This window comes from Gopherus flavomarginatus, chromosome 5 (assembly GCF_025201925.1).
Source record: "Gopherus flavomarginatus isolate rGopFla2 chromosome 5, rGopFla2.mat.asm, whole genome shotgun sequence".
NCBI lineage: Eukaryota > Metazoa > Chordata > Testudines > Testudinidae > Gopherus > Gopherus flavomarginatus.
In genome coordinates, this window is record NC_066621.1 from 45,724,263 (window position 1) to 45,744,491 (window position 20,229).

At 46.5% G+C, this 20,229-nt stretch overlaps 1 protein-coding gene across 6 annotated transcripts in view; it reads left to right on the plus strand.

The window, feature by feature from the left end:
- Window positions 1-20,003, plus strand: part of LOC127051024 (USP6 N-terminal-like protein) — a 208,759-nt gene extending 188,756 nt beyond the window's left edge. For all 6 annotated transcript variants that reach the window (XM_050952814.1, XM_050952815.1, XM_050952816.1 and 3 more), the window contains 4 exons: window positions 4,734-4,799; window positions 7,849-7,948; window positions 10,273-10,425; window positions 13,398-20,003. In XM_050952814.1, coding sequence (XP_050808771.1) covers window positions 4,734-4,799; window positions 7,849-7,948; window positions 10,273-10,425; window positions 13,398-15,097 — 2,019 coding nt within the window. In that variant the 3' untranslated portion in view covers window positions 15,098-20,003. The remainder of the gene's footprint in view (window positions 1-4,733; window positions 4,800-7,848; window positions 7,949-10,272; window positions 10,426-13,397) is intronic.
- The last annotated feature ends 226 nt before the right edge of the window (window positions 20,004-20,229 follow it).

Sequence of the window (20,229 nt, forward strand, 5' to 3'; positions counted from 1 at the left end):
ATGCAGCTGACACTCCAGGCAGGATGCACAGTACCTTCACACTTCTTCATGTACTCTGGGCCAGAAGAACCGTCGTAGGACTCGTGCCAGGGTCTTCTCTACCCCCAAGTGCCCCCCAAAAAGGTGACTATACACAAGACTTAATACAGCGTTCTGGTGTTTTTGAGGTACTAAGATCTGCTGTACCTTCTGCCCCTGTACTGATGCAACTCGGTATAAGAGATTCTTCTTCATTATGAAGTAGGGTCCTAGTCCCTGTGTTCTCCCTTCCACGGGGACCCCATCTATTTCAGTCACCTCCTTTCTAATGTTGTTGTACCTTGGGTCTTCAGCCTGGTCCCGTCCAAAATTTCCTCTTCCGGGCTAATCTGCCCAATATCTAGGGGCCCAGTCTCTGTTGCCTCTACTGGTTCAGAAGTGTTAGGGTGGGAGTCAGACTCAGGAGCTTCTCCCTCCTGGGGTGGCCTCCTTTTCAGCTGCTCGGGTCCGCCTACCTACGAGAGCGACCCTCTGGCCTTGGGCCAGTATTCGGGTTCCCAAGGCCTTAGCTGCCCTCCTTTCCCTTTTCAACGTTCTACCCTGTCTGGGAATGGAAAATAAATCTGGGGATATTTCAGAGAACTGGGGTTGACAGTCTACTGTGGATGCCTCGCTAACTTCAGGATTCCCCTCTTTCTCCAATCCTCCTACTGGGAGTAAGTTTCCAAACCCTGGGAAGTCCCTCCCTATGAGCACCGGGTATGGGAGTTTAGGGACTACACCTGCTGCTACCTCAGTAGTGTTCCCCTGAATTTCGAGTTTTACTGGGATGGTGGGGTAATAACCAACTGTCCCATGGATGCATGTTATCCCCGTACGCTTAGCTGGCAGCAGCTGACTACACTTCACAGGGTTCCCCGAGACAAGCATGATAGCACTCCCCAGTGCTGTGGTCTCTACCCCATTTAGCTTTACTCGTCTGGTATACATACGTGGGGTTAGTGAGACCCCCACAAGGTGGATTAGGGAGCATGGGTCTGCCCAGTTCCCCAGGTTACACAGCATCGGCTCCTCAGCATTGGGACACTGTGCAGCTATATGTCCCCACTCCCCGCAGGCATAACATCTGTATGGAGTCCCAGGCATTCCTCAGTCTCTTGGTTTGGGCAGTCCAACCTCATGATCCTCTTCTCTCTCAGTTCTCTGACTCTTTGTGGCTTCTGGTGAGCCTTCAGCCCCTCTCTTTTTCCACCTGGGCTCCCCTGGTGGCCCCGTCACTCGAGCTCTAGGGCTTAGTGCTGCTAGTTTAACCCGGGGTGCTTCTTCCTTAACTGGTCAGGTCAGCTCCCTCGCTGTCCTTCTCCTCTCTACCAGTGCAACAACCTCATCATAGGCGGAGGGTTCATTCTGGCTTACCCAGGCACGAAGGTCTGGCGGTAGTCCCATCATGTATCAGTCGACCAGAACCTCTAGTATCTCTTCTGGACTCCAGGACTCCGTTCGCAACCACTTCCGTGCGAGATGGATGAGGTCATACAGTTGGGACCGCGAGGTTTTATTTTCCTGGTACCTCCACTCATGATACCGCTGGGCCTGCACTGCAGTCGTTACCCCAGATCTGGTGAGGATCTCTGCTTTCAGCTGGGGGTAGTCTGCTGCAGCCTCTTCAGGCAGATCATAGTAAGCCTTCTGGACCTCCCCACACAGGAATGGGGCAAGGATGCCAGACCACTGATCTCGAGGCCAGGCCTCCCGTAGGGCCATCCTCTCAAAGGCCAGAAGGTATGCCTCTACATCATCCTCCTGCGTCATTTTCTGCAGCCAATGGCTGGCCCGTATGAACTGCGTCCTATCATGGCCATGGTTCAGCTCTGTAAGGGCTTTTACCTGGTTTACCAGTTCTCGCAATATAGCTCGGTCTTGAGAAGCCTGGTCCATCAGCAAGCGATTAGTCTCTTGCTGCAGCCACACTGCCTCCTGTTGGGCGGCTGCCTGGACACGGGTAACCTCCTGCTGGGCCGCCATAGCTTGTATCAATGCCTGCACTAAGTCTTCCATTGTGGTGAAAAAAAAAAACCTTCTACCTTTTTTTTTTTTTTTTTAAATCACCCTCCTGCTGCTGCGCTGTGCACACCAAGATCCCACGCCTGACACCAGTTGTGACAAAGTTCCTCCTCTACCTTGGTGGGTCCTGTGCTTATTCACAGATTTGCTCACCTCAGTGATCTCCCCCACAGTCTGGATCAACTCCTCCGGTGTCTGATCAGGAGTTGGGAGGTTTGGGGGGAACCCGGGCCCGCCCTATGGATTTGCAGCTGTCTATAGTGCCTCTTGTAACAGCTGTGTGACAGCTACACCTCCCTGGGCTACTTCCCGAAGGCCTCCTCCAAACACCTTCTTTATCCTCACCACAGGACCTTCCTCCTGGTGTCTGATAACGCTTGTACTCCTTAGTCCTCCAGCAGCACACCCTCTCAGTCTCAGCTCCTTGTGTCTCTTGCTCCCAGCTGCTCACATACACTTCCTCTCCTCTGGCTCCTCCCCATCTGACTGGAGAGAGTTCCTTTTAAAACCCTGGTGCCCTGATTAGCCTGCATTGATTGGCTGCAGGTGTTCTAATCAGCCTATCTGCCTTAATTGGTTTTAGCAAGTTCCTGAGTACTCTAGTGCAGACCCTGCTCTGGTCACTCAGGGAACAGAAAACTTCTCACTCAGTGACCAGTATATTTGCCCTCTACCAGAACCTGCACCCCACTGGCCTGGGTCTGTCACAATTGTCATAATCTGAAATAGCTCTTGTTTGGTGCTGCAGATGAGCCCACCCCTGTGGTAGAAATGTAACAGAGCCAGGCTAGTTTTTCACTTAATTACTGCTGTTGTGAGAGAGAGGTGGCAGGGGAAGGAATGCTGGATTCCAGCCAATAGGAACAAAAATACCCACATTTGAAGTGACTCCACGAGCTAGCAACCATATTTTCCTGAAGGGAGAGCATGCTATGCCTCTGCAAAATGGGGAATGGGGTCCGCTGTTAGAAGAGGGGGCCACGTCTGTGCTTTGACAATACACCCCCCTGCTTAATGTGATCATACCAGGTGCTATTGTTAATAAACTTTCTTGAGCTAATTCATGTTTGAACACTTAGTAGTAAGATTTATATCCTTGTTTCTGGCTGATCTGTCCAGTTAAATAATATCTAACCGTTTGGAAAGTGAAGGTAACGGAGTGGAGGTGGAAGCTGAAGAGAATCTGGAGGGATACAGGGAGTTTCTTGCTTGGCAAAAAAGGAGTTTTCTGGAAAAGAGAAGGTAGCTGGCACCCCTAGAATCCCAGCTGGACTAGGGGGAGTGCAGCTGACAGGAGGGTAGTTCTGGAGGTGTTCCCCCTTCTTTCTGGTGCTCCTCCCTCAGTTTGTCTTTTCTGATAGCACAGCAGTTCTCCTGTTGTTTTCATACAGGTGCATGTGTTGCACATCATCCCTCCAGTAAGGCACACCCTGTGATTTTTCACCTAGCACCAGAGTGAGGGAGGAGCAGAAGGAGAGCAGGCTTGAAACTAGTGATCGCAAATGTCCAAAAGGCCCATTTAGATAAGGATCCAAAAATTCACATAGCCATGAACACACTTGTCTGTGTGCTGTTTGCCTGTACTAGATTGTGTCCAAGTTGCTCAAGTATGTGGGAACTTGTCTCCTTCCAGTGCCAGCAGACCACACAGGCAATGAACCAGTACAACTAGTTAAGTGTCTCCTTTAGCTCAGCAAGTAAGGGCTCGTTTGGAGCCTGTTATGTGAATGTGGTGTTGCAAACAATTTTGTCTCTAAGCACGTCTAGAATTATTACAGGATGCTTCTCTTCTTGCCTGTGTCAGGTAAGCATCATGAGGTTTGATTGTTTGAATCACAGAACCACAGGGTTAGAAGGGGCCTCAAGGGTCAACTAGTCTAACCCCCTGCCAAGCTGCACGATTTGTTGTGTCTAAACCATCCAAGACAGGTGGCTATGGAGCCTCCTTTTGAAAATCACCAGCGACAGAGCTTCCACAACTTCCCGAGGCGTCTGTTCCATTGCCCTGCTGTTCCATTGCCCTGCTGTTCTTACAGTTAGGAAGTTTTTCCTGAGATGTAATCTAAATCAGCTATGCTGTAGTTTGAACCCACTGCCTCTTGTCCTGCCATCTGCAGCAAGAGAGAACACTTTTTCTCCATCTTTTTTATGGCAGCCTTTCATATATCAGAAGACCACTGTCATGTTCCCCCTTTTCTCTTTTCCAAACTAAACATACCCAGTTCCTTCAGCCTTTGCTCATAGCACTTTGAGATCCTTGAATGGAAGAGGATTATCCTTGAATGGAAGAATGTTATTGGACTCATTTGTGTTTCTGTTGCCTGAACTTTATACAGACCTCACTTGTCTGGAAATTGGGCCAGAAAATCCTGTAGTACAAATGCCTTTTCTGTGGCATGCTGGCACTTGTATGGGGCTAAGTCTATCTGGAGCAGCTGAAACCAGGGGTACAAGTGTAACTATAGTGAGGCTCAGGTTCAGGCAAGGGTTTAGGTTGGTCTTACTGCATTTAAATAGGGACAGGAGATGCATTTCAGATGAGATGACGCTTCATAGGCCCATCCGAAGCCTGACAAACCATTTCCAGGACCTCGGCCAGAAATCAGTATTAAAAAAACATGAGTTTTACATGAGGCTCCAGCAGCCAGTCCAGTGAAGTAAACATCTCTTTGCGTGCTGTCTCATTCTAGGACAAGGAGCAGATGACAACGGGGATTTACACAACCAAGTGGTTCCTGCAGTGCTTCATTGACCGGGTGAGGGCTGTTCCTTGGAGAGCTTCTACTTGGCAACCTGGATCCAGAGTGGATTTTCTCTAGTGTATCTGGAAATTTTTACATATTTTTTCTAATAGGATTCTATGAATATTTTATAGGCCAAGATATTTTGCATATTTTCATAAAGCATATACCCGGCAGGAGAGAGGCTTAAAATAACTGCATGCCACTCAGACGGTCACACCATGAATAATAGATGGAAAGATGGTTTTAGGGCAAAAGTGTAGGTGTGGGAGTCAGATTTTTAATTTCCTTGGCTCCACAACAAATCTGCTAAATCACTTACCCTCACTGAGCATGTTTCCCCAGCTTTATAAAGAGGATAATACCTACCTCAGTAGGGTGAGTTCATTACGCTCGTAAAGGACTTTGAGCTCTTTGGATGGAAGGCAGTATAGTATAGTTATGTAAAGTTCATGTACTCTGAATTAAATTAACTGCTGTGGCCAAAATTTTCAAACTTCAGCAAATAAATGTAGGCTCCTGAGTCCATAATTAGGTATCACAACCAGAAATGGCCGAGTTGTCTAAGGTGTTAAGCCACCTGCAGTTCTCACCGACTTCACTGGAAAATGAGGTTGCTCAACACCTTTGACAGCCAAGCCTCTTCTGTTTAAATTGGTCTGGCTGCTGGCATAGAGCAGCTGCCAATGGCCCCTACCGGCTATTCCAGCAGACAGGAATCAAATGAGTGTAAGGGAGCCTGTCCACTTCTTTTCCCCAGCCACACTTCTATGGTCATAGCCACAGGGAGCGGCAAAGGAGCCACTTCAGTGACTGTGTGCCACACAAGATTCTCCTACACTGGTGGAATTCCCACACTGTTGGCCTGAGGGCAGCTTTGTGCCACCAGAGCAGTGCAAAGCTCCCTTAATATAGATTCATAGACTCTAGGACTGGAAGGGATCTCGAGAGATCGAGTCCAGTCCCCTGCCCTCATGGCAGGACCAAATACTGTCTAGACCATCCCAGATAGACATTTATCTAACCTACTCTTAAATATCTCCAGAGATAGAGATTCCACAAACTCTCTAGGCAATTTATTCCAGTGTTTAACCTCCCTGACAGTTACGAACTTTTTCCTAATGTCCAACCTAAACCTCTCTTGCTGCAGTTTAAGCCCATTGCTTCTTGTTCTATCCTTGGAGGCTAAGGTGAACAAGTTTTCTCCCTCCTCCTGATGACACCCTTTTAAATACCTGAAAACTGCTATCATGTCCCCTCTCAGTCTTCTCTTTTCCAGACTAAACAAACCCAATTCTTTCAGCCTTCCTTCGTAGGTCATGTTCTCAAGACTTTTAATCATTCTTGTTGCTCTTCTCTGGACCCTCTCCAGTTTCTCCACATCTTTCTTGAAATGCGGTGCCCAGAACTGGACACAATACTCCAATTGAGGCCTAACCAGCGCAGAGTAGAGCGGAAGAATGACTTCTTGTGTCTTGCTCACAACACACCTGTTAATGTATCCCAGAATCACGTTTGCTTTTTTTGCAACAGCATCACACTGTTGACTCATATTTAGCTTGTGGTCCACTATAACCCCTAGATCCCTTTCTGCCGTACTCCTTCCTAGACAGTCTCTTCCCATTCAGTATGTGTGAAACTGATTGTTCCTTCCTAGACAGGAACATACTAGATAGACAGGCCCAGGATCATCCAGTTAAACAGGCCGTGGTCTATTCTGCTGATTCTCGTGTCCAGCCTTGAAAATAGCAAAGCTTTCACATACTTGCAAAACTAAATATAGTAACGACTTTCCAAGGTAGGGAATCCATTTTCAAGTTGTCTCAGATTGAACTTTTTTCACCTTAAAGGTCCCAAGGAAGGAACATTGTATCTATCTTAACTGCAACTCTCTGGCCAGCCAAGCGTGTGAACAATTGTTTTAAAACCAGAATTGTAGCTCATAATACACACACAACCCTAAATCAGTCCTGAAAACAAAGCATCTCTGTGCTACGTTGGGGTGTTAATGGGAAGGTTTATGGCACATTCTATGCACTGTCATTCCTGAGCAGATCAATCCAGTTAGAATAGCACTGGGGCAAAATACCCATGACATCTGTTACAGATCCCCTTGCTGGCAGACCACCACAGTGCTGGGACGGGACTCCAGCATCTGGATCCCTTGGTGTTTTAAGCCTCAAGTCTGAACAGATTCCAGGCACTGCCCCAGTCTTGGGGTCCCTTGATGCTCTTTGAGTGTAGACCCTCTGTCTAGTGCCACACAACCCTGAGAGCTGCAACCAGGCAACCCCGCTGCCCAACCCTTGGAACCAGTGCTGACTCCTCAGCCTGCCCCTGTCATTTAAATGCAACCTCTCCCAGAATCCCACCAAAGGAGTGAGCCTTCAGAGATACAATTTAACTCACAGGCCGCATGGTAGTTGTAGCATATAACACACACACCTCACAGGGTTCTGCAGTGCAGTTGCTCTTCAATAAATTGCATGAGACATACACAGATCCATACAAAAATAATACATCCTACATGCATTTCCTCTCGCTCTAGCTCACATTGTGTGTTCGTGTAGGTGGGATCTCCCCTGCTTTGCCTCACCCAGCTCCCACAACAGCTTTACGCATCTTAAGCTGGTGAAAAATGGCTAAAAAGAGAGAGCAAATAGACCAGCTTCTGCCCTTTATCACCTTCCTGTCTCCTGCATCAGGTGACTCCCTGGTCAGCCTCAACAGGGGACCACAGTATGTTATGGGTACCTTTGTTGCTAGGTGAGCTCTCCCCTGATACATCTCTTCTCCTGGTGGGGAGGCAGTTGTTTAGTACTGTTCCATGTCAAGTAACGTTAAGTCAGTGACCCTCTTTTATTAGCCCTTTGTCACCCTCCTTTGGTATTTCGATCCAGCATAAAGGCAGAAGCACAGAGAGGCGCCAACAAGCCTCAGATGAAATTGGCAGATTGGTATAGATACTTACAGGGAAAGGGTTCATAATCTCACTGAGAATTCATATGTTTTACAGGCAGATTCCCCAAATCATCACATCTAACTTGCTTCTTTTTGTAAACAGACTCCCTTCACGCTCACCTTGCGGTTGTGGGATATCTACATCCTGGAAGGAGAACGGGTTCTGACATCCATGGCGTACACCATCCTGAAGCTGCACAAAAGTAAGTGGCTCAGCAGACTTGCTCGACTTCCCCATTCAGCAGGGATGATCCTATCATTAGAGCCTGTGGCTTAGATTTAACCACCTTAGTCAGGAAGGGCTTAGGGAGAGACAAGCCCAGCATTGGTTTGAAAGTTTTTTTTTTCTTTTACTTTAATTGGACCAAGATACAGATCTGACCAAAATGGGTGCATCTCCTGAAGCTGTGTCCATTTACACCATGTGATGGTGCTCCACAGTTGGCTGTTTGGCTTTTTTTCTCTGTATCGTTGGATTTACATATGTATGATACCATGCAACCCGTACTGGGCATTACAGGCTGGTGCAGTTTCAGACCTCACCCAGATTTCAGAGAAAGCAAATTACTACACACAGTCCCATGTTTGACTCTTAACGCCAGAGGGGAACTATGCCTTTGCACTCAAATAAGGCACATTGGCCTTTTCACATCTACTCCCCAAGGGCCAAATCCCACCTGCTCAGTACACCGAGGGAGAGAGGAGAGATTACTCAGGGCATCCTCTGCTGCAGGACTTCCATCAGCCACTGGGAAATTCCCCTTAGTGGACCAGGGCAGTATGTCCTATAGGAGCCCTGCCTTGCTCAGCGCACATTGGCGGTGGAGATGAATGCTTTGTGGTTGATTGCTAGGTTCTGTTAGCACCAGGTACATACAGCAAAGAAGGCACAGTTCCTGCACTGAAACATCCAAAGTCTTAAAAAAAAAAAAAAAAAAAAAAAAAAAAAAAAGTCCCCCACCATGCTGCAATCCTGGGCCCAATCTACAGAACTGTAAACATTGCAAAATGCGCTTTCTGATGCCATGTACTGTATTGTATACATGTATAACATGCTTTACAGAAAAACTATTTTAGGAGTGTTTTAGAGCACATTTAAAAATGTTAGTGGGACTAATTTTGTTTTATTTGTATCTCTTCTTCTGCAAAGTCGTGTTCCTTAGTCCAACTAAACAAGGCTCAGAGGAGAGAGCAATACAATAACGTATTTATAAAAATACTTCTAAAAATTCCTTTTATTTACATAAAAATGTCACTGCCTTACAGTTAGATATTTCAGGACTTCGGGGCCCTGCTGGTCTTATTGGAAAACTCCATCTCCTCTTTCCAGTGATACAAGGCTCTCATTTGTAGCCATCGGGTCACAGGATAGAGAGGTCAGCTCCTAAACCTGTCACTGGGCAGTAGTGAATATTGCTCATTGAAGGCTTTGGGCACGCAGCTTTTTTAGAGGGAACAGGACAGATGCAGGGGTTTGAAGCTGCTCTGAGGTTTGGAATGTTTGAATAAATCCTGAAGAGGTGGATTAGTGGACGGAGTGCTGGTGTAATGGTCAAAGGTGCATGGTAACCCTGCATCCATCACATAGATATCATTAATACATTAGCAGGGTAGGTGCATTTATAAGTGGGTGAGTGCTATTTATCTGCATCCATCCTAAGCTTCCTATAATTGTTTAAAAATCTTACCAAGAAAGAAATCTTAGCAGTAGATCCAAGTGCACTGTGGAACTTTCAGTGTGCAGTAGCCGGGTCCGCTCAGCCAGTTGGTGCACGGCAGGCTAGGGTAGATTTACACCTCTGCTTGCTGTGCACTAAGTCTCTATGTGGACAAGCCCTTAATTAAAAGTAACTGGTTTGTGTATGTGAAGTATTGTATGTAAGGAAAGAGAGAGGAAGACTGGACAAATTAAGCCTTGATGAACAATGCAGTGGGACAGGTGGCTAATGGCAGTGGCTGCTCTCCATCACAGATGGCGGCGAAATCATACATTAGATACAGGAAGAGTGTGAAGCACCAATTCTGAATGTCTGTGCTAAGCCACCTCAGGTTGCACTATCCACCATTAATCTGTTGTCTGTAACATGCAGCTTTACTCCCCCTAGAGGTGTAAAAGAAACATTCAGGAACAGTCAGACACATTCTGTCACCAGAACCAAGGCCCTGAACCTGTAAACATTTATGCACCTGCATAATCTTACTCATTCAATGATCCCAACGAAGTCCACGAGAACTACTCACCTGAGTAAAGTTACATTCAAACATAAATGTTTGCAGGATTGGGACTATAGATCGACTTGAGAGAACCATGAATACCAGGTAGAAAAACACTTGGAAAAAGGAAGCCATGCATTGTTTCTTCTGCCCCACATTTTAACTTAAATGTAAAACGAATCTCCTGTACCGATAGAGTTAAAATTGCTGATCCAGTAGAAACGCTGTCTGGATTCCTTCCCCCCTCTGCCCCCCATCTAATTGAGATACGATGTTGTTCTCACATTTTGCTGTGTTTTCTGCTGTCCACTAGAACGCTTACTGAAGATGTCCCTGGAGGACTTACGGGAATTCCTGCAGGAGAGAATTGCTGCTTCTCTGCATTATGAAGATGATATTATTATTGAACAATTGCAAACGTCCATGACTGAATTGCGCAAAATGAAATTTGACCTTCCTCCCCCAGGTAGGCAGAGCATGAAAGCAGCATTAATTCCAATTTTATTTCTACAGCCCACGGTAGGCCAAGCAGTCGAAATTAACTCCTTGGTGCCAGCACTAACCATATCTTTCAGGGCCAGAGCAATGCAATTTTTTGAGGATTCTTTTCTCTCTAAACAGCAGGAAAAGGCTAACTGCTTTGGCCTTTTGAATTGCAGAGGCAATTGTGTGACCCTAGATCTCTGTTTTGTTCAAGATCTCTTGGGTGCAAAGACAGAGTGAGTTGAGCAATGGTGGCTTTATGTCACTGTTATAATCTGAGACCAGACAGCTCCTAGGGAGATATGTGGATTTTTCGGCAAAGCTCAGCAATAGGCATGCTGAGCTCTTTTGAAAATCTGGCTGATTATTTCAGTACTTAAATTGGAACATGAGCTCTTTTGAAAATCTGGCCCTATGTGCCGTTTGTCATTAAAGTGATTTTTTAACCCAAGTTGCATCACTCTGCTCCTCCTGAGTATTTTGTTGTTGTTCTGATTTGCAGAGTCTTTGCACGTTTTGAATTGAGCCAGATGTTGCAGCTGTGGTCTGCATGCGTTGTTTTGGTTACACAGATTTTCTGGGGATGTGAGCTTCCCAGCCACTGGCACTTCACAGGGCAAGGAGGGGCAATGTTGTGTTTCACATAGTGCAGGGGTTGCCATGGTAATTGCCCTCTTCATGTTGTAGCATTGTATTCCAGGTGAGTGGTTAGATAGAGCCCCCTTAGCATAAATTGAGATGGAACCTCAGTTGGCTATGGCTCCTGCCGTAGAAACACTTATCACAAAACCCCACCTGGGTAAGTACATGAATACAGCATGATTGCACTGAACTGTGAGTCTGCAGTTCTCTCTAAGTCTGTTTTGAGGGACTCTTGTGTCAGTCTGTAACTAGAGATTGGCTAAGGGGAACCAGGTTCTGCGACCTCAAATCAGGGTGGTTTGGAGCCAGTTTAACTTTTATGGGAACTCCTGTTTGGGACTGTGTGTATAATCAGACTAATAAACCCTGATCAGCTGACAACAAAACACACACATGGAAATGCTTTTCTTATATGGTAAGAGGGCATTAATTATTGAACATAATCATTGATTGATACCGGTAAAGAACTTTGAGCTCCTCAGAGAAAAGATTGCAAAACTTAAGGTTGAGATGGTCACTTGCCATACATGCTTGTGCAGGGAGATAAGAGAATATGATAGCTTCCCCTCTGCTCTGCTTTACAGGCTACCCAGGTTGCTGGTGTGTGCATAGAGGAGGGTGTGTTCCCCTCCCCTTCCCTCACACACAGGTAGGCAAGGGGAGGAGGTAGTAGCACCCGACAAGAAACTAGCACACATGAATTTCCCTGTCGAATACAGGGAGACCCAGGAAAGGCACCATTCCTTTGCCTGGCTGCCTCTGGACGGGTGCAGATGCACGCTGACCCATGCATCTTGCCCTGTGTAAAGATTTAGTCTTGCCTGAAATCTCACAACAAAGTTGTGAACAGCGAAGTATGTCCATTTTACAGCTAAACAGAGACAGGTTTAGTGACTTACCCAGAGCTGCACAATGAATAAAACCCAGGAGTCCCGACTCCCAGTGCCCACCTGCTTTGCTTTGCTTGTTTATACTGTAACAGTATCAGAAATGTCAAGTCTGGTGCATCCTGCTTTTGGGGGCTGACCTCTGAGAGGCCTCGGGGGTGTCTTCTGTGAGCTCTACCTCACAAAAGATGTGAATCTTTAACAAAGGCCTCCTTTATCCAACTGGTTCATCACTGAAGTTAAAGTAGGTGCTAACAATAACACAATAAAATAAACCCAAACAGCCTGGAGGTGTGGAAATCCTCTCTTCTCTCAACCGCTCAGGCTTTTCACTCCTGGGGAAGCACTGTGGTGGTCAGACTGATAGGGCACTGGAAACCTGTGTTCTGTTAACACTCTGCCACTGACCGGCTCTGTGACCTTCAGCCAGTCATTTCCCCCGGTATCTGTTTAGTTTGTAAGATGTCCCAATGTACAGTAATCCACATTTTTAATAATTATATTGGGATGCTACCATTTCACTAGTTCTCCAGTCACCATCGAATCTTCCAGCTAGACAGGACCTGACTGTGTAATGTTAACAAAACAAGGAGAATAAAATGGTTTTTGTTCAGCTGTTTTAGGCCGCCTTTATACATCATAAAGAAGCAAAATCAGGACATACACCTAATTTTTCTCCTTTGCAGGTTTACTGTTAAGCATAAAAATACAGCTATATAATTACAACATGGAATAGTAACATTTTAACGATCTAGTACTGACTCTGCTGGCCAGGTTATCTCTCATTCAGCAAGGAGCCCCAGTTAAATCATTGTCCTCATTTATGGCTGCATTTGTGCTACTACTGATTTCTTTAAGATGAAAAAGTGCTTGTGTGTGGAGATGAGGGCATGCAGTGAGAGAGGAGGGAACACTACCCTCTGAGTGAGGCACTATTGCACATGAGCAAGGAAGACAGCAGCAGGGCCATGATGAGCTACAAATTGGTTGACTATTTCTTATCTGCTTACGTACAGATTCAGACTGGGATTCCGGCACTGAAATGTCATTGAAATTTTGGCGCCTAACTACCTTTGGCGGCAATCCCAGCATCAGCCGTTAGTAAAATGAAAAATTTAAATGTTTATAAATGAAAGTCCTGCCTTAGATGGCAAACCTGCTAGAACAGGAGGCCAGTGAGCTTGGGGATCATGCTGGAGCTTCCCAGGTTGTCGGTGTGGCTAATGGCACCTCTCGTAGGTAGGCTAATGTGTGATCTCCATCTTTGTTTTTCAAACACCGTTTGCACTGAGTGACTAAAGCGTCCCCCTTTTGAAGGGCGGATGTTTGCTGGACACAGTTCAGATCCCTCCCAATGGCCTGTCTTGCTGGACTTGTTAAAGCACGCCTTGAAAGAGAGATTAATATGTATGTTTTTTCCTTATAGCAAAACCTGAAGAATTCCCTAAGAAACCTTTGGGGCTGGAACTTTCTCTAAATCTCATGGCACTGAAACGCAGCATTGCAGCGAATGGCCAGAATAAGGCTGCCACTGACCTCGACCCTGACCGAGATACAAAGCTGTCCTCTCCAAACAACAGCCCTGCTCATCTGAATGAAACTACTGGTAACGCGAGCATGGCAATAAACGAGAGGCTCCCTCCTCTGCAGCAGGATGGGCTTCCCTCACCGGCAGCAGCAACAGATGTGCATCAGCATCCATTTAAGGGCCACCAGCAATGCCAGGAGGAAAACCAGCATGGAGAAGAAAATCAGGTGGAGGCGCCAAAGAAAGTTGCTGGTGAAACCTCGTCACAAGAGCTGTCTCCTCCAGAGGAGAATGAGGTTCAGGCCCTCCTGGAGAGCCAGGATGCACCACCACTGAGCAGGGAGGCTGTCTCACAAGAGAGTCCTCAGAGTCTCAGTGCAGGAAGTGGTAAAGAGGAACTGCAGGAACATAGCCCCTCCCCTGCTGTAGGCAACACAAACCAGGCCACTCTCCACACAGCTCAGCTGCAGGCACCTCAGCAAGCACAACCCGAAGGGACAGCCATGGACAACTCTGCAGGGGACACTGCCACCCAGAGCCACAACCCCCAAGTAGACCTGCCTGTCAATCACAATAATATATTAGCAGGTCAGGAGTTGCCAAACCAAACGCCTTCTCTTCCTTCCCTTGCCGAACAAAGACCCTCAGACGCTTCTGTGCAAAATGTCTCGAATCCTGAAGACACGAGTGCTATCACCTTCCCGGTGGATTTACTGACAGGGCTGCCTCCAGAGCAGCAGCACCGGCCTCCCAGTACAGACTCGCGCTCAGCACCAGAACAAAACCTTGCTTCTCCTTGCGATTTGTCAGAGAAAGTACAAGTGCCTGTCTTGTGTATGGAGAAGGCCCTTGATACTCTCTCTCTCCCTCTGCTGGATGGTAGACGACGGCCTTCTAACGTATCTCAGTATGACAACATATCTGAATTGGAGTACAGTGAGGATAACTCTTCTGGGCAGGTGCCCAGCATCGAGAAACTTAGCAGTGCAGTGCCACAAAACAAACCAGATTTAAAATCCTCGGTACCCAAGTATGCATCTATGGGTGAGATTGCAGATCTGGGGATGCACTCAGAAGGGAGCATAGACTCAGCACAGCAGACAGTAGGACTGGGCCACTCAGCCTTCAACTCACTTTCTCATCAGAGACTGTCTGGTGTCAGCGGCAGTGTGCCAATCTTATCTATGCTTGACTCTGGGGCAGTTCAGCTGGCAGAGGGTCTACACAACCGACACTTGTCATCCCCAGCTTTACAGGGGCAGTGCACCCCCTATAAAATAGTTAAAACCACCACTCCACTTCACGTGGCTCATGCTACCGAGCAGGACTGCTTGAACCAAAAAAAAATAGCATTGCCTTTGCAAGAGGGCAGTCGTCATGTAGGTGCAGCCTTGATGGCAGCTGATGGAGGGGCAGAACTTGAGGTTGTGGCTGCCAACCAGTGTGCGCAGAAATCATTAAATGCATTGAGAGAGCCACGTCCCTGTCTACCCCCAAAGCCAAAAATACCACCCAATGTTGCCAAAGCCCATTCAGAGAACAGTTTCTATCCAGGCTGCCCTTCCACAATGCAAATGTCCAAGTCAGTGACATTTTAACAGGGGTAGGGGCACGGAGGGGAAACAAACAATGTAATTACATTGTCTGTCTAGTCATGAGACATCCTTATAAAGGTTTGCAACTAAAAGGCAACACAGCCCAGGGTAGAGATGACGGGAGATGATCCTGTGCTGAGCTGTGTTTGGTACGACTGCTTGGGGAGTCATGCAGGAGTTGGTACCGTGGCCAATAGACAATGTACTGGTGCCAGGAGGTGATTAAAAAGTCTGTGGGGGGTTTTCTGCGGACAAATCACAAAGTGCTTTCACTCCTGCTCACGTGCAGAGAGAGGCAAAGCTGGTTAATGTGCTAAATATTTTGACTGTTTTTTCTCTCATCATTTTTATAAACACAAGAGCTTGGCCTCATAAACCAGAGTTTAGTTTCTGTTAAGGGGGGAATAGATACGATGCAGAGGGTTTTGAGCCGTTGTTACAACAGATAGAGATGCTGTGGGAAGACAGAGAGAGGGGCCTTCTTTACAAATAAGCACTTGGTCCGTGTGGCCAGTAGCATTTTTCCAATTGCCTTTGCAGCAATAGATTTTTCTGAAGTCCTAATAGCCAGCAGTCCTTCAAACAAGGCTATTGAGTATTCTTACCAGGCAAGCCAGCCTTCCATAAAGTCTATGCAACATCCAGCTTTATTCCAGAAATCCTGGTGAGCACTGCTCACGTCCCAGGGGAAAGACTGTGCATCTTTTCACCTCGAGTGCAATGGGGCAGTGTCATATGCCCATTCGTAGTTCTCTAGCTCTTTTCCATTTGCAGTGGGAGGTTTCCTGAAGGGAAGCTGAATGTTGTGTGCCAAAGCGCTCTTGTGTTCTCGGTGGGTTTGTTCTGGGCTGTAGCTAGGATTTATCAGAAAGCAAAGTTAACTTCTGATGCAAGCAGAAGGGAAGGTGGGAAAGGTGTGTGTGCCATGCTTCTCCACCAGCCTGCAGGTTTGTGCTGATCCACTAAATGTTAGTTCAGATTCCTTGAGTTCCTCATGTGACAGGGATGGAAGATCGAAGCAGAGCTACGATCAGTTTTCCAACCTGCCTGTCTGATCTTGTCCTTCTCTCCGTGAAGCCAGGACAGTGAGCAGGCTCACTGCCTTAGGACTGACTGAAAGGAAAAGGAGGTCACTGCCTTGGTAACTTACCAATCGGTGCGTAGCAATCTAATAAACACAGGATGTATTCTTATTTGAGCAATGGAGGCAGTGCCCTGGCTGGTCTTTTGCTTTAGCTAGCAAGCCATGAGAGTGCAATAGGATTTGATCGCTTCTCATCAAAATTCCAGAACCTACACTGGTCCCTGCTTTGAGCAATTGAAGTGTCAGTGTGGAAACCACACTGGAGTTAGAAAGGAAGGTGGACAAAGTTCTGAAAACCTTGGCTCTGCTCCTCCTCGAAATAGTCTGGCTCTAAATCAACAGAATAAGAAGCTGCCAAGAGAAAATCTTGGCACAAAGATTCAGAAGAAGAGGTCTTTCCTGTAAAGCTTAAAGCCTGTGGTCCAGAAATGCAAATGTCTTGCCCTTAGAGAATGAAGAAAGTTGGGGCAGATTTCTTTAAAAGCAAGCTTACAGCTAATGGGAAAATATTCTGTAATTATGGAAAAATGCCAGTCCTGTTTTCTCGTTCAGGAGCCTGAATTACTGTAAGTACAGCATATAGAGCTCTAGGCATGGTTATTACATCCATGCTTTGTAATGGGGCACCTGATTCCACTTGATTCTGTAGAATTAACTATATGTGATGCCTCGTTCAACAGCTTAGGATGCTTTGAGATCATACTTGAGGCAGGCCTATATATACACGTGTCCCCTGCACACTGGCGAAAGGCTCCCTTAGGGAGTAGAAGTATACTAAAAGTCTGGTCCAAAGTCCAATGAAGTCAATGGAAAGACTCCCATTGACTTCCGTGGACTTTGGACCAGCTCCTAAAGGTGTGTCCTATAGGCTTGGTCTACACTGGGGGGTGGAGGGAGAGAATCCAACCTAAGATACACAACTTCAGCTATGAGAATAGTGTAGCTGAAGTTGACATATTTTAGGACAACTTACCTCACATCCTCACGGCGCGGGGTTGATGGCCGCTGCTCCTCTGTCGACTCCGCTTATGCCTCTTGCTGCAGAGGAGTACAGGAGTCGACAGCAGAGTGATCGGGGATCGATTTTATTGCGTCTACACTAGACGTGATAAATCGAACCCCGATAGATCGATCGCTACCTGCCGGATCGGCGGCTAGTGTAGATGTACCCCTAGAGATTAAAGCCATAAAGGACATTCAGATCATCTAGTCTGATCTATGGCAATCATTTCACCCCTGAGCATGTGAGCAAGAAACAGCCAGCCAAGCAGATGAGAGAGGGAAAACGCTCGGAGCTGTCTCAGAGCTCTGGCCCACCCTGTCCAGTGTCTCACCTCCAGCCATGGCCAATGCTTTAGAGGAAGGAGACCTAGAATACATTGTGGGTAGATTCCTTCCTGACACCCTCTAGGTGACCAGCTGTGTGTGGTGGTTCGATGTTGATGTAGCTGACAGCTCTCTAAGGGAGCTCCCCATTTCTCCCAAGAGGTGGTCTGAGCACAGCACTGGCAGCCAGCAGCTCCTGTTCGAATTCCTGTTCTCCCACCAGCTTCCTCTCTGGCCTTGGGCAAGTTGTGTAACCTCTTTGCCTGTTCTCCCCATCTATGAAATGGGGGTAAGCCTACTGACTGTCCTATCTCACAGGGGTGCTGTAGGGATTAGTTGTAATGTTTGTAAAGCGCTCGGAGAAGCGCTATATAAAGGCTAAGTATTATGATTCTCAGCCACCACAGCTCATTTTCAATTGTAGCGAAAAGGTGCTTTAGTTGCTTTTATTTTAGTGGTCCTTCCCTAATAACTGTGCAGTAGTTTGGAGAGTAACATGTCTGAGTGTATTATACCTGGGCAGTATTTCAGCAGGACGTGCAATATCCTTTAATTTAGAACCGTGTGCATCCTCTTGAGCTCTAGAAGCCAGTGGGCAATGGAAATGTTAAAGTAGCTGCCATCTGCTGCTAGGCTTGGTTTCTGTATGCTGGGGTCCGTTCTCTCCTCCAAGCGCACATGTAACCTCCACTAATCTGGGCAGGAGTTGAGCTCACATGTGATAGGAGATTAGACCCCTTTACCTTCACTTTTCTGCTTGCCTTACTCGTTCTGGTCATTGTAGGTGATATGAGGTCAGAGATGGAGAGTATCTAGGTCCTCTTGTAAGACACACTTTTAATGGTGATTGTCTTTAGAACATTGAATAGCTGCCTAATGCACAATACTCACCACGAAGGCTAACATCTCCTGAACGCTGAATTCAGCATGCGTATCTCCTGCTCTCATGAAATCTCACTGGGGAGAGGGCAGCCAAGCTAATTCCAAGTGTATATTTTCCAAGAGTTATTTGGGTTTTCCTGACCACCTGTCTCAGAGGTAGTAGCTAAAATATATATATACAGTGTTCTCCTAAAAGAGGAGTCCAATTGGAAGCTTAGCACCTGTTCCAAAGTCTATTGAAGTCAGTAGAAAGACTCTTGTTGACTCCAGTGGACTTCGGTTCAGACTGCTAATGATCCCTGCAGCTCTGTACAGCAAGTGGTTTAGGATCACCTTCCTCTTCAGTAATAAAAGTGCCATCATTGGAGGCCACAGGTCACACCACACCTTGCTCCCCCATAGGCTGAGCAGCTAGGTCCTCGAGTCCTCATTAAAGGTGATGGGGTAAGTGCCATCAGTCCCTATAGTGTCTTCTCTTCGTTTGGGCAACCCCCACCCTGCTCCGAACTGGTTCATTTGCTGCCTTTTGGACTAAATCCAAAATGTGAGGAGAAGGCAAAGCCATTTGTGTAGTCTGGGACTGAGGGTATTTCTGAGGGGGAGCGAGGAGCTGCTGCTACAGCAATTAGACTCTTGCCTTTTTCCTTCATCAGTGTCTTTGCACAGAGATTTTAATGGCCTAAACCACGAGAGCCAGCTGCTGTGGGTGGGTCTCATTGGAGCAGGGCCTTGTTTATAGACAGGCATATTACTTTTTTTGTTTGTGAAATGAACATTTTATATACAAATCAACTTAAATCTTTCCATTTCAATCTATTGTTGCAAATGATGATTTAAGCCTGTCAGGTTCAGGTATTCCCCCCCATCACTGTGGGGGCTTATTGTACTAACCAGTAACCCCGCCAACTCCTTTCAGTTCTGTTCAGGTTCTTATACTGCCCCCATCATTATCTGGGCTTGATAAGGAGCTGTGTGGTAGCAGAGATGGGAATGATCATGCCCAGCTTCACATGTGTGGGGGGAGTAGAGACAAAGGCTCCAAGAGACAAAGAGGACTCATGTGGGGGGAACAAATTCCAAGATACTTCTACAAATAATGCATGGCTCCTAGGAGCGTTTTCATGCCAACTCAGGAAAACAGCTTCCTCCCCCAAGGTAACTTTTACTTAGCCAAAATATATTTAGTTTTAAAAGAATGGGGTTTTTTTTTGGTGGTTAGGCTGTTTTGTTTTGTTGGTGAACTAGCACTTTGAGCAGAGGCAGTGCAGCCCTGTGGCAGGAATGCAGCACCACCCCTTGTTGAAACTGTAACCTTTCCATTTCAGTGGACTAGAGACTGGTGTGTCGCTTTGATGCACTTTGAGAGATCTACCACCATTGGCTTTTATTTTCAATTGCTGCTTTTGTTTACAACATGAAGATCTTTGTGATTCTTTCTAACGTACTGTTATTACTTTAAACCATTGTTATGTATGTGCTTTTTTTTTTGGAAGTGAGTTTGAAAAGCAAAATGCTCCTTCCTTTTTTACGCTGATCCAAACAGACTGTACATAGTGTTCAATGCTGTGTTTTACATGGTTGTAATGATGACAGTTTAAGAAGTTTAGCATAAACAGCTGCAGAGTGTTTTTCTTCTGAGGCAATGAACTGCATCATCATCCTCCTCTTTCTTAAATCCACTGCAGTGGCTGCTTGTTCCATTGTGTCAGGGAGCTTAAGCTATGGATTCGGTCTCCTTGGACTCCTGCCTTTATAGTGTAACTAAAACTGTATGTTGCCTGCTTGCCCCTGATGCAGTGTTAGTTGCTCAAGGGCCCTGTGTTCTGGATACAATTAGTGTAGT